Consider the following 13,634-nt stretch of genomic DNA (forward strand, 5'->3'; position numbering starts at 1 on the left):
CTATGTGTTAGTCCTCTAACCTGAACTGCCTAATCTACGGGTTTTGACCGAGAGGGACTGGGTTTTCCGGACAGTCTCTGGGAGACAGGGTCTGCATGAGACAAGGGGATATCACTAGGATTTCTGAGCGATAGAAAAACGTTGTGTGTGACAGGAAATAATCACGTTTGATACCCTTGAATGGTTTCTGACCCTTGTCCTGCGGGACTCCGCAGCGTTAAAGAGCACCAAAGAGCATGCATCTCAGTGCGCTATCTTGCAAGTATAGTGTCTGTGAAGTGTTGTTTGACCTGACCAATCTACAGGTTTCGCCCAATATAGATTTACACAGGTTTATGCTTTTTTCTAATTGCTATATTATGATTTGTGTTATTTACAAATAAGCTAATTGTTCTCAAGTGTGTGTGTGTGTGTGTGTGTGTGTGTGACCCCGGGCAAATCAATGTATCCTTCTGTGCCTTATTCACAGGGACTGGAAAATAAACTACATGCACCAGAGGATACTCTAATAATTAACCAGGATGTGTATATGTATCTGTCCGTCTGTTTTTAATTATGTAGTTATGAACACATGTACAATATTTAGGTTTGTGCGCGCGCACACACGCGCACACACACTTTTTTACTTCAAGGTGAATACTAAAAGGGCAGTGTTAGGTGTGATTTTTTATTTTAAAATATAGGCAGGTCGGCCTTAGCCCACTACTTACTGTTCCGGAAGCTCAAAGAAACCATGAAAAAGGGAGGACACGCACAGTAACACAGCATACCTGGGCACAGCAAAGAGCTTCACTCATTCCCATTTTTGGTAACATGCTGAAAGGCCCATGCAACTTTAGAGACTGGCAGCAAGAGGGCAAGAAATTAATGTCAGTCTGCTATGCTATAACCTTTGGTGCAGCTATTTGATGGTGAAACTATATTTCTGTCTGTTAAATTAAGTCATACGAGAACTGAGGGATGGTCACCGCAACAATACCACAATTCTAGATATGCCACTAAAGGAGGAGAACCAGGAGATAACATTTTGTCCCTCAAATCATGAAATCTGCCTCACTTTGAAGCAGTCTATTTTTGTAAAAAGAATTGTGTGAATCTATTCACTTTTAAGGGCTCTATTTTCTGCAGTTAAGTAACAGGGATATCACACGTTTAATCAGCGATTTTCATTCCCTCTGCAAAGTGGGCACTTGACCAAAATACCTTATGAGCTCTTCTTGGTACAAATATTTGGCTTTCATTGAATACAGTAACACTACCTTAAAGCGTTTAGATGAACAATACACAAATCCCATACTAAAGCAACCTGACAACACTCAAATATTTCTAGAATCATGTCAAGCCAAAGTAATATCATTAGGTATTTATTTTCCACATCCTGAATGTAAAGCAACAAGCCCTAAAAGGCAAAATAAATATGTACAGCACTGTGCTTTCAACACCTTAAGGAATTGGGGGTGGCTGGGACTTTTACATAAAAATATAAATTGCATGGAAGGGGGACTGTTAATTTGCTCTGCTGTGCAAAGATGTACATGCAGGATCAATCGCCAGTACGCCTTAGTTTGTTCACTCTGCGGTGCAAATTGAGTAAATGCCACTTGCTGTTTATGCATGGCAAGCAGTGTTTGAAATAGATTTGTTTACAATCCGCATGCTTTTAGCTTCTGTAAAAAGCAGTCAGATTCCAAAAGAATCCTAAGCATTTGTGCGAGCATGAAACTATCATGCAGGCTTAAGTGCTTGTGCCTTTGTCTGACAGAGGATGAGAGTGCAGAAAAGGCAATTCCATTCTGTGCCCCACCTCTCCACATACATGAATGAAAATATGGCACAGCATAAAAAGCATATGTACAACTTTTATAAATACATTTTGCACATGCTTCTTATGGTACCCACACACATCCACTAAAGACTCTGTTCACTGTCACACCCACTTTTGCCCACGAGCCGAGCCCACTTACTCGGATATGGCGGTTTGTTAATTGAAATAAAAGCACACACACAGACATCACTGACTTGTAGTCTCTCCCGCCCACAGCTCTGTGTGATTGACCACTAGCAGGCGGTTTCTAGCCAATTCCAGCAGCCAGAACCCAGACACTATGCTGTTCCCCAGGGAACCCGGAGAAGAGCATGGAAACACAGAGACAGGTAGGTCTGACGGGAGGTGCGGGGTAAGATGTTTTCCTCATCAGAACCGCCTGTACTAAGGGTAATAAAAATTGATGGGTCAAACTAATCAAGGAGATGGTTAAGCCATACAAAGTGAGTTGGCAGGCCTCTCCAGCAGCAGGGCGAAAGCCAAAGATCTCTTAAAACCGAAAGGGTGCATATAAATGTGTCATTTGTAACCTGACTGGGAGGACTTGCATATTAGCGGTGACAGTCTTCCCTCAGACACTTCGGGCCTCATTACACGGACAGCGGTGTACCACTGTGCTATTAGCACCTTGGTCCATGCCGGTAAAATACCGGCACCGCCTTGGTGGAAAGGGGAATTACCGCCCTATTCCAAGGTTGGTGGAGCGGTAATTCCCCCTTCCCCTATTGCCCTTCCCCATTCCCATTTTTGCCCCATAGGGCATAATGGGAATGGGGAAGGTACTAATTACGGCACCGCAAATTGCAGTAGCGTAATTAGCTCCCTGGTCCCTTTGCGGGTTGGTTTTTAACGCCTGCAAGTAGCAGGCCTTAAATTCTCCAACCCGCAAAGGGACCTCGTAGTAAGGCGGTAAGGATTTACTGGTACCGGTAAACCCTTACCGCCGTCCGTGTAATGAGGCCCTCCGTCTGCTTAGACTTGGCGTATGCTTTTGATCGAAACCAGTCAGACAAGGAGAAAAGGGAATAAGTAACCCTGAAGTGGTAGATCAAGTACTTGCTTATGCCTGCACACAGATCCTCCAGCAGATTAGGGTTCTAGAGATCCAAGGAAAATGCACCCCACAGAAACCCAGATCAAAACGATAGGATTACAACTTCATTAAAACTAAGCTCAAATGAAACTAAAAATCGTACACAAACGAAGGGGGCATTTTGTGATGGTTCTACTAGAGCAGGAAGATGCCGACTCCTCCACACTCAAGCTCACACACAGAGACCTCCCATATACAGTTATGAGACGTCTGAAGACCTAACCTGCCTACAGTGAAACACAAGCAAACCTCCATGCCTACTTCGAGGGCTTCTACTAAAAGTAGGAGATACAAGAGCAAACAAATGCACAGATTCCTGCGAAAGGGAGGAGACCTGCAGACTCTTACGAGAGTAAAGAAACATTATGACTGGCAATCACGAGACAAACTGACTTATTAACGAGAGGCGACACATGGACTATAACAAGGATATGCATGCATGGCTAGTTCTGACCTCTCCTTAAATGAATCGTTAATCGTTGCAAAGTCAGAAATAAATGTTTGTAAAGCAGAGATGCGTGAAGCCCACCCTGTACTGTAAACCGCTCACCTCCTATAGATGTGCTGCGTACTGGGCAACAGACTATAGAAACCGCATCCGCATTAAACTGCTGCAAAAAGGAGTCTTGTGTAGTTCACTTATTCCAAACGCTTCTGGCAAGGGTGGGGGCTTGCATCACTCACCCTTCCTTTTATTGCAACGCTGAGATGGTCTTCCTTTTTCTCTCAACCCCCCGACCCCCGCATCTGTCTCAGAACCACATTTGGTTTAGCCGTCAGCAAACTGTGACTCTACGATGTGTTAGTATACAACGCCCATGACCTCTCGCTGTTGACTATGCTGGTCAACGGAGATGTAGTCAAACATTAGGAGAAACAAAGATTGCAGACTAGCTTTAATCTGTTAATGTTAAAGGATATTTGTACCGCGCACTATCACGACTGGAGTGGTCCCCTGGCGGATCTGAAACAAAGAGTGGGTAGGTTAGGATTATACGCGTTAGTGGGACAAAGTTTGGAGAAGAGCAGGGGAGCTAAGAAGTACTGTTGGCAGCTTCAGTTCTGTTAACATATTGGTGTGGTATTCAGTGCTAAGTCCATCGTTTGCCGTTGTGTGCTTGGGTCTGTGTGGTGTGTTTAATCCTGCAAGAGGCTATTAACGTCAGATGCAAAATGCACTCTTTCCGCCCCCTCGCCCCCAAAAGACCTTATTTTCAATAGATTAGCATAGGACCGTCGGCCGTCATCTCGAAAAATCACAAAGGCCGGTTTTTGCAGTGCTGAGGAGGCTGTTGCTGCGGCATACCCTGTTCCAGACTGTAGATCGTACCGAGCCATGCAAGTTGGAGTTTCTGCCTTTCGCCGGGTCCCTGGGCAAAGAGCATAGTCTACGGGTTTCTGGCTACGCCATGGGAAGCGAACACCTAGAGCTCTAGGAGGCAGTGCTACTCTGTTCTTCTCCAAAATGTTGGAGCCCCAATTCCCCACCCCATTCTCTGTCTGACTGACAGACTCACTGGAGTAGAATAATTACTTAATGAATGGGGGCAGCCCCGTTTCTTGGCCCGGGCCGAGCGGGCGACGGCCCGGGGCGCAGGGGGCGACGGCCCGGGGCGCAGGGGGCGACGGCCCGGGGCGCAGGGGGCGACGGCCCGGGGTGCAGGGGGCGACGGCCCGGGGCGCAGGGGGCGACGGCCCGGGGCGCAGGGCTAAAGAGCTCAGTAGGGGGGCGGGGGGGAGTAGTAAGGGGCCCACCCAGAAAGGTGTTTCCAACCTTGTCAGACAACAGATGAAGCAGCCTGCTGTGCCGGTGTTGATGTGCGCCTGGCTGCAGACTGTGATGCATTGGAATATGCAAACAAAGGAATGCATATTCCAAACGCAGCACGTGGGATGCTCTGGAGTCACACACCCTGTGCTTCTCATTCTTTGTGCTGACAGCCTTTCAAGTGGGGCAATTTATGATGGCTCACTAAACAAGCCATTGATTTTACACAGGTGCGCTCAACATTTCAGTGTTAAGAACTGAACATGAGGAATCTATTTATTCATCAGGCCTGCAAAAGTATCAGTTAGCTGACCAAACCTACGGATTCTTCAAAGAGAATTAAAATGCCACACAGGAACATTTTGAAACTATTTTCATGTCTCTTTATTTGACACAGGTTTTTTATTTTGTTATATTACTTTTTAGTTGCATGTGGCGCATCCCTGGGAAGGTTAACTGTCATTTTCTTGCTTAAGTATTCTGGTGGCTGCTTTGGGACATGGACTAAATGCATCCGATCAGCATCAAAGGTCTTTTAATTTTCTAAGCAAGCCATTGCCTAGCCCGCACACAAGATGACACTGCAATGGCACCTTGATTAGGAAACCAGGGGGTATTGTGTCACTGTGCAGACCATAGACCGTGGCAAATCAATGCTGTGATATGTTTGAAGCAAGGATTTGGGCGCTACACAAGTCGACATCCTGTTGGTTAATGGTGTCTATGTGGTGCTCCCTTATGTAACAGAACATATACCTGTTGTTGTCTGATGTGGCCACTGTCCATACAAGAGCACACTGGGATGTTTTGTGCATGTGGCTCTGACGAGCATGCCATACTGTGCCCACACTTAAGCACATAAAGCAATCAAAGAAGTTGCCTCAAATTATATCCACTAGGCCAAACACCCTTTCTACACTGCCACACAGCTCTGTTAGATAAAGCATGGGCCTGCTCTTTCTTTGCTGAAATAACCCCTGAGCCCTGCGTAATAGTGAGGAGGTAGTGCCTGAGGAACTGTGGACCCTTTACCATGCATTAAAAGCCGGTTTTGTTTAAAATGCTTGATCAGCTTATTACTGGTCAGGCTCAAGTTTGTAGGAGATACAATCCTTTCTGTGCATTATTTATTTGGTCTCTCTTGGGCAGTATCCTGTCCTGTCTGTAGATATAATTCCCTAAAGCTGTTTCTGTATTGGGGTTGGGGTTGGGCATGCCCACAGAGAGACCCAGCCCTTCCTCACCTAAAAATCTTCAGAAACAAGAAGCAAAAGGAGCCCTTGTACCCCCATTTGAGTGACCGATGTTGCAGCCATTTAATACTCGCATCCAGAAATCTAAGCTATCTAAATGAGCATGTAACGTTTATGATTACAACAATTTCAATGTTAGGGTGAGTATTGTGAACCGTGATGTGAGCACCAAGCCATGCATTGGTTATGTATTTAGAGATTCACACATACAATCCTTTTATCACATACTTGTTTATCAAATGTAGAGATCTCTGATCACCGTTATAGCCCTGAAATGCTCTGTGAATGCAAAGCATACAATAAGAGTGTACCAGACTGTCCTTCTTGGAAAACATTCTATCAGAAAATAATTCATATGGTTAGTCTAGTATTGCCATTGCGAAATACAAGTGAGGTCGTAATAACAGAACACCTGCAACACAGGGCCAGTGAGCCCTCAGACCTCAGTAGGCTGATCACACTGCAGTGTGCTAGTACGGACAGTTTGAAACTGCGTTCAGGCAAGGCATTCCCTAGGAGCAGGCGACAGAAAAACCATGTTCTTGGGCAGCAACAGATGTGTTTTCACATTAGAATTCGAAGTACTTGAATTACAATGTAATTAAACTATCTTCATCTATATAGCAATTATTTATCTATATTGAGGAGGGGTTTTGTCGCACGATAGAGGTGTAATTAGGGAGTGACGGGAGCCAGTCGGGGGAGAGGGGACGCATTCTGAGGTTTCGTCCTGGGCACTAAGTTTGCTAGAAACCGCCCTGAATGGGAGTCCGGGGGGTTGCAGGTTGGCAGCAATAGGCAGAACGCATGTCCACTTCAATATGATGTGTCAATATTCAAATGAAACATTGAACAAGATCAACGTTTTCACGCAGCTCTAAATTCACAGAGATATCAAGCACCCCCTGAATTCTCAGCATCCGTCAGGCAGGGTGAATCCACAAAGTTATACAGCCTAACAAAGGAACGCTCCCACAGACTATTTTGTTAGTGCTGGATTTATGATTTGTGAGGGCCTATGTGGCAAAAGAAGAGACGGTCCCCTAATTTCCAGACATCTCCCGAATAGACAGCCTGCGATACCAAGGGGAATCACGGTAAACAACTTATTACAAGAAGTGGAATCATAGAAACCGATACCAGTAAAATGGGCTTCAACCACCATGGAAGGAATTATTGCCATAATAAGTGTTTATTTGTGAGCATACAACTAAAACAAAGGTGCTACTAAACAGTGACATATTTCAGTTTTCAATCAGAAGGCAGCTTCGGTGTACAAGTGGTGTTGATAAAATTAATCCAAGAGACAAAACCTTCTCATGTGGTATATTGGAATTGTCCTGGATCACATTCAGGGAGGCGATGAATTATACTTCAAAGTTTTTCCCTAAGTGTTATTTGAAACAATGTTTTTAACACACATGAACACTTATTGGGATCCACCTTTTCAGTGTGGAGGCTGATCCTTATTCTGGTACCATTTAATTGGTGACCTCAAAGGCCAATTTTCACAGGAGATTCCTCATTGTATATGGGGACGTCTGTCCTTAGGCGTGGGGTGTATGGATGCATCCCCAGGAAATGGGTTGATTGTTCATCTCAAACATTTTCTCTAAATCAGATCATGTGACCAGGGTTTAGAAGCAAACACAGCAAGCTATGTGTCCTACAATAGAACATGACCTGTGCACATGTAGACATATAAATATACATAGTAAATTATGTTTGTATGCACAATACGTTTGCAGGTTTTTCAATTTAAAGCTATATGTGGACACTTGTATTTGACGTTAAGACTCCAGTAAGCATAACATACGTATATATTGTCATTTTTCTTTTACACAATATCTCGATCTCGAGTTTGGTTGACGCGATTTTCAAACATTCTGCTTCAAGGAAAGGTGTTCATGTGCCAACAATCACAGCAGACAATTCAGAGAAATTGTGTTTAGAAAATTAATTTTCCCTATGGAGGTCCCACTCTAACAAGGTGAAAACATGTTTCTTTGAAGTTCTTTTAACTTTGGTCCCAGTGCATTGATTGTTACCAATGTTGCCATCTATGATCGGATGGATAGGCCTGGGTCCGTTGCACCCCAAATCTAATGATCCATACACAGGTTCAAAAGGTTATAGCCAAAAGCACTTTTCCTATGTAAAATAAATGTGATGTAACCTTGACTTAGTGATATATTTGTATACATATCATATTTAAAGAATAATAGGCTAGAACTGAACCCAGTACAAATCAGCTGCAAGAAGTCAAACTATTTTCACCAGGACCCCATTCTTCGCCCAAAGCACCGGTTATCTCACAACAAGCAAATGAGATGGCCAATCAATGGAAGCACGCGGTTTAAAAGCTAGGTTTTATGTGCACTGTCTGAAGCCAAAAAGAAACAGCCACCATTGCCAAATCACACCACATTAATCCTAGCCCACAGTGGATGATCATGAAATAGCGACAGATGACCTTTCAAGAAATGAAAAAAGTACAATAATCATTCAACAAAGTGGTGCACTTGGAATGCTCCATTTGAAAAGAAACCGTTTTCACATGATTCGAAGTGGGACAAAACAATCGAGAACTTCAGATACACACATTCATTCATCCGGATCCCCAATAACAAATGTAGCATTGGACCAATCAATCTTGCAGTTCTTTAACCATCCATGCAATGAATAACCCAATGGTCTGCGCGGAGGGAATAACACTCCGTATGCAACCGAGTTTTAAAGCGATGATGTTGAACCGGGTAGGGAAGGGCCCAAAAATCATCTGCATGTGGAAACGATTGCTGATGAACCGCCCAGCAAACAAAAATGTGGTTGGGGGGGGGCGGTTCGAGACGCTGAGGCACTATTAAGATTTCAATCTATGTTGAGCAAAGGTTATACCTTCAACAAAAGTAACCCAAGAAGTATGTTCAAAATGCTGTAAACACAGAAGCTGGACTTCTCATTCTGGCTATGCAGAACAGAATGTTGACTGTTGACCGGTTTCATCATATGCCTCCAAGATTTCATGCTATCCCCCATTCTCGCTTACCTCACTATCCTACTCACACTGTCCTCAGGCTTGCACCCAACCTACTGCTGCTCATCATTTGCCCGAATCCCAACCGCATTTGAAATCTTCTCCACCCTTCGGCAAATTTTAAACTTGCCATGGCCCTAAAAATTGCTCTATCCCCAAACCTCTCCACACATGAAAGCTCCTGCACATGAATATACTGGGAGGTAGAACATGAGGTGTGCCTAGTTGTTTTTAGGAGATAGGATACGGCATGCACTGGAATGGATTCAGAGGGTAGGAATGGTGACACACTAAGATGGTTCTTGTGGTATGAAACGTAACGCACCTAGACAGATGTTTTTGGGGGTGGGAAATATATCATAGGCGAGTTCCTTACAATACCTGCAAAGACATGCCATAGGGCTTGGCCAAGACCTGTGGATGGCAACTGCATCTAATTAACACTGCTTTCCATCCATGCACTCTACAATACAGGTCTGACAAATGTGGTTTAGCTGGTCACATAACATTCCCACAGAAACACCAGACTTGCCTCAACACCTCTGCCATTAAAATACAGCGACAACCTACGACAAATTCGGTCTAGCTGGGTGCACATCAGGTCTCCTGCACTGGTGCTCAGTCATGACCACCCTCAGCACCCGCCCACATACCCGACCTCTTGTGCTGCTTACTGGAGCCTAGCCAGCCCTTCTAAATCCTGATCTCAGAAAAATGCACACACGCATTAAAGTCTACTCTTAGGATGTTTCCCATACCTGGACATTGACCCCTGAGGCCGCTCCCACCACAAAGCGCGTTGAGGTCATACAAAATGGGGAAAAGCGCTATATAAATGACTACAATAAAATAGAATATATAGGAGGGGAGCGATCTTCCACCAAACTCTCCTCACCTATGTCACATGATAAAAGTACAAACCCCTTTGATGATCACGCACCTGTTTAAACTGCTCCTCGTAGGTCCAGTCCCCGTGGTCCTGGGTTTGAGGTGTGAGCTGAGAGTGCCCAGGAAGAGGGAAACCAGAAGAGAGGCGCTCCAGCCCACCTGAAGGCCGTGGAGCATCACCCCGGAAAAGCTGCTGTGTGGGACGTTTAAGATTAAGCACAAGACCCTTGTCCGACTTCTCCGTATCCACCACAAGTCCTTCATCCATATCATCATCGTAATCCTCTTCCATGTCCTCCTCAAAGTCATCTTCATCCCATTTGCGCTTCCTAGTACAAAGAAAGGAAATTTTCCAAGAGTCTTAGTTGTAGGGCTGTGTTTTTTAACGATAGATCCAAGAGAATACATAATCTCCAACAGAATCAAAAGATAACAAGTTTCAATAGACCAAAGCTCTACTTCTAGGAGGACCGCAGTCATTGTTTGCACCACAAGAATTCAATTGACCTCTATTGAAGTGTATTCCTCTTTAATGCACAGTGAAGTTGATTTATTAACCATGGATAATGTAGTTCTCACAAATCAACTTTCTGCATATCCAAGGTAAAACCTTTGACTATGGCTCAGTGGAAGCGTTCTAAGATGCAAAGTTTGACCAATTAGTCAGGGTGCAGGTGCTCGCTTTACCCGACATGCAGTTAAATCAAAGTGGCCTAGGCAGCAATTACATTAGCGGAGCATGGGGGACTCCAGAAACCAAAAAAGGGAAAAATAAAAAAAAGTTCCTTAATCAGAGAAAGCATAGTTGAAGATTTTCTTCTCCAAAGCTTTCGAATGTTTGTTGACAATATGATTAATGCTGTTTTTTTCCATAAATGTCAGGATCTCACTTTCAGGCCATACAGCAGGGAGATGAATACATATGTATAATCATGCACATGACATTAGGGGGAAGCATCTTGGTCATTCTTACGGCTTCCAGAGGATCATATGACCACATGAATTGACAGAAAGTAGAAAAATAAGCCCTTTCCTTTCAGAAAAACCTGACCACCAGCTGAAGGTCCTGTGGTAAAATGAGGCTTCACTCTTCAAGGGATCTGTAACAACTTAATGTAACATATGGAAGTCGTCCTGGCCATTACCTCTATATCCCGCGTACTCATCACAGTAATACTTCTGAAGGCGATCCGCCTTCTAACAAAACCATTCCCCATAAATATATATTTTGTAAAGCCTTCTCTCCCATCCGTCTCAGCTGGGGTATAGAGCACTAACCTGACATGTCCCAAAATCTTCCTGCTTTGCTTTCTGTATTTTCAGACAGTGAACCTGGGGGAGCAGTCTGGGCTGTTGATACAGTTGATGGGCTTTTTGGGTCCAGGAATGCCTTGGGCCTGCAAAGGGTGAGGCACAGGGATTGAGCAATAGAAGTCAACAGTGCCGGTGGCCACTGGGGCTCAAGCTTTTGCCATGACGGCTGCATGAGGATATGTGGACTACTGATGCCCTTCCAAGGATCCTTGATGTGACAGAAAGTATGCGAGAGTAGGATTGTGGATGTCGTTTCATTCTGTCCCAGCTTGATCTGGATAACACGAGGGCGCTGCTTTACGTTCTCTTCAGTTCAGCATGCATGAGGAACAGACTGCCTAGAAACAGAGGCTGTACTTTCTGAATGAGCTGTCAGGACTGCCTGCCCTTGTATATGAACTTTCTCACCGTTTACAATGGTAACCCGGGGACACCAGCAGCTGAAATGAATCTGTGACGCAAACTTCCTCCCAGCCAGCTTTACAGATTACATTGAATTCAAGTGTGGGGTGAACTAGCCTGGTTTTGTCTTTCCTTTTCCTTCTTGCAGAGATCTGTTTTACCAGAAAGAGATTATGCCAGTATCAGGATATGAATGTTTACAAAGTAAACAGTTGAGATGATACAAGTATGAATGTTGCATTCAGGTCTTGTTTTGAGTAGAAACGATTTTACGATTATTTTGAATTGGATACACTTTTGTATTTAAGTCAATTTTTGGCTGCTATTAAGTGAAACCTGGGTAGTAGAATAGAGTATGGGTCTATGAGCACCACAGATCGGTACCCAAACGGGGCTGAATATTGAAATTGGGCATCTTACTTTTAAAAATTTAGTTGGCACAAAAAAACCAAAAAGATTATAAGATGTAGTGTTTCGGGCCAGCGTGTTATGTGAGGAACGTAGAACGACATTGCTACAATGACAGTCCCTCTGGAGATGGGGGAAGAAGGGGAAACTTTATGGTCTCCCTTCTTGTTGGTTATTGCATCATGCTCTTTCGGGGGTACTGGGCTTGTAAATCGGTTCAGTGCTTGTCCATATGCCCACATGTGTGGCTCTAGGTTCACCAATCCCCTGTGGTAGTGGCATTTGTGCTTTAACATAACTTTATTTCCTGCCATATCAGGGCTTCGATGTTGGTTGGGGTGAGCCCTTCTAGCACTTCATGTAGTCCCCCCCCCTCTAAACCATCTTTGTGCGATTTGAGGCACGCTGCAGGAGACATGCACCGGCCAGTGTAGGTGCTGTATTCCCACTTATTTCTTTGAACCGGTCGCCAGGTTTTGGCACCAGCTGCATTTTCTAAGGTACGGGCCAGTCCTCTGAGCTGACTTGCAAACATCTCCTCTTTGTTGCCCATGGTGGCCCTAGCAGGGTTGGTCCCCTGGCATCACAGAGTTGCAGCAAGGTAACTGGAGTGGGCTCGAGGGCTCTGTAGGTTCTGTCCCCCATCCTTCTCTGGTTTCAGATCACATAGGTGACGGGGATGTGCACCCCACCCTCTAGGCAGGGTTGTGTTCCTGGAGCAAGTCCCTGGTCTTCTTAAATTCATAGGCAATCTTCAAGTTGGCCTACACTATTCACAGAGCTTCTGGTACTACCTGTGAGTTAGGGAATTCTGCCCGTGCCATGGCAATATCAAACCTCTGTGTGTCATGAATGGACATGCCAATGGACGGAAAATAGCTCAGCAGGTTGAGTGTTCACTACTGCGATCTGTGTGATCTGCAGGTCGCAGGTTCGAATCCTGGCAAGGCCAACTCAGCCTTTCATCTTTTAGGGTTTGATATGGGAGTTCCAACTCTGGTTGGGTGATATTCTATGTGTGTATTTTCTACGTAAAAGGCTTATGCGTAAGCGCTATATAAATACACATCATTAGCATTATCATGGGCCATAGACCTGGTCTTTTCCAGGTATGCTTACCTGCACCAACACATTTCTAAGAAGGGCTAATGGGCATCCCACATATGGAGCGGTGGTCTCGGTGGTTCGGCCAGGTCTTACTTCACCTCGGATGTTAGATTAAGCTGATGCAGGTCGGCTGTTCGTAGTAGGCCTGTTACAGTTGTGGGCGCATGGTGTGGGCAGCCTTTTGTGCCCTCAGTAATGTATACCCTTTGCTGGGATCTAGAACTGTAATAGATGGGAAGGATGCTTAGAGTTAACCCGAGCCTTACCCCCCGCCCCACCCTCCATGGTGAGGGATAAAAGGTGCCGCTAAACCTTGTTGGGATCGTACTGTTCTTTGCAATGTTGTAGTAGGTCATGTTTGGAACATGGTTGAGAGTGATATCCCAGTCAGCCTCTGACACAATTCTCTTAATTGTGGAATGAGGCCGATCTCACACTGGCTGTGTGGTGACTGCCTCATCCTACCTGTGAATTTGCTCCATGTTGCATTCTGGTTTCTATTATTCTGCACTAAGCCTACTGCCTGTAACCTTGTGCTG

The 13,634-nt window shown here is 44.8% G+C and overlaps 1 protein-coding gene across 5 annotated transcripts in view; it reads right to left on the minus strand.

Annotated features, from left to right (window-relative positions):
* The window catches only part of ARID3A (AT-rich interaction domain 3A), a 650,673-nt gene that overhangs the window by 330,713 nt on the left and 306,326 nt on the right, over window positions 1-13,634 (minus strand). For all 5 annotated transcript variants that reach the window (XM_069647564.1, XM_069647537.1, XM_069647554.1 and 2 more), the window contains one exon: window positions 9,917-10,193. In XM_069647564.1, coding sequence (XP_069503665.1) covers window positions 9,917-10,193 — 277 coding nt within the window. The remainder of the gene's footprint in view (window positions 1-9,916; window positions 10,194-13,634) is intronic.

The sequence above is a fragment of the Ambystoma mexicanum genome, chromosome 1p, assembly GCF_040938575.1.
Source record: "Ambystoma mexicanum isolate Mex_15411 chromosome 1p, UKY_AmexF1_1, whole genome shotgun sequence".
In the NCBI taxonomy this organism is placed as follows: domain Eukaryota; kingdom Metazoa; phylum Chordata; class Amphibia; order Caudata; family Ambystomatidae; genus Ambystoma; species Ambystoma mexicanum.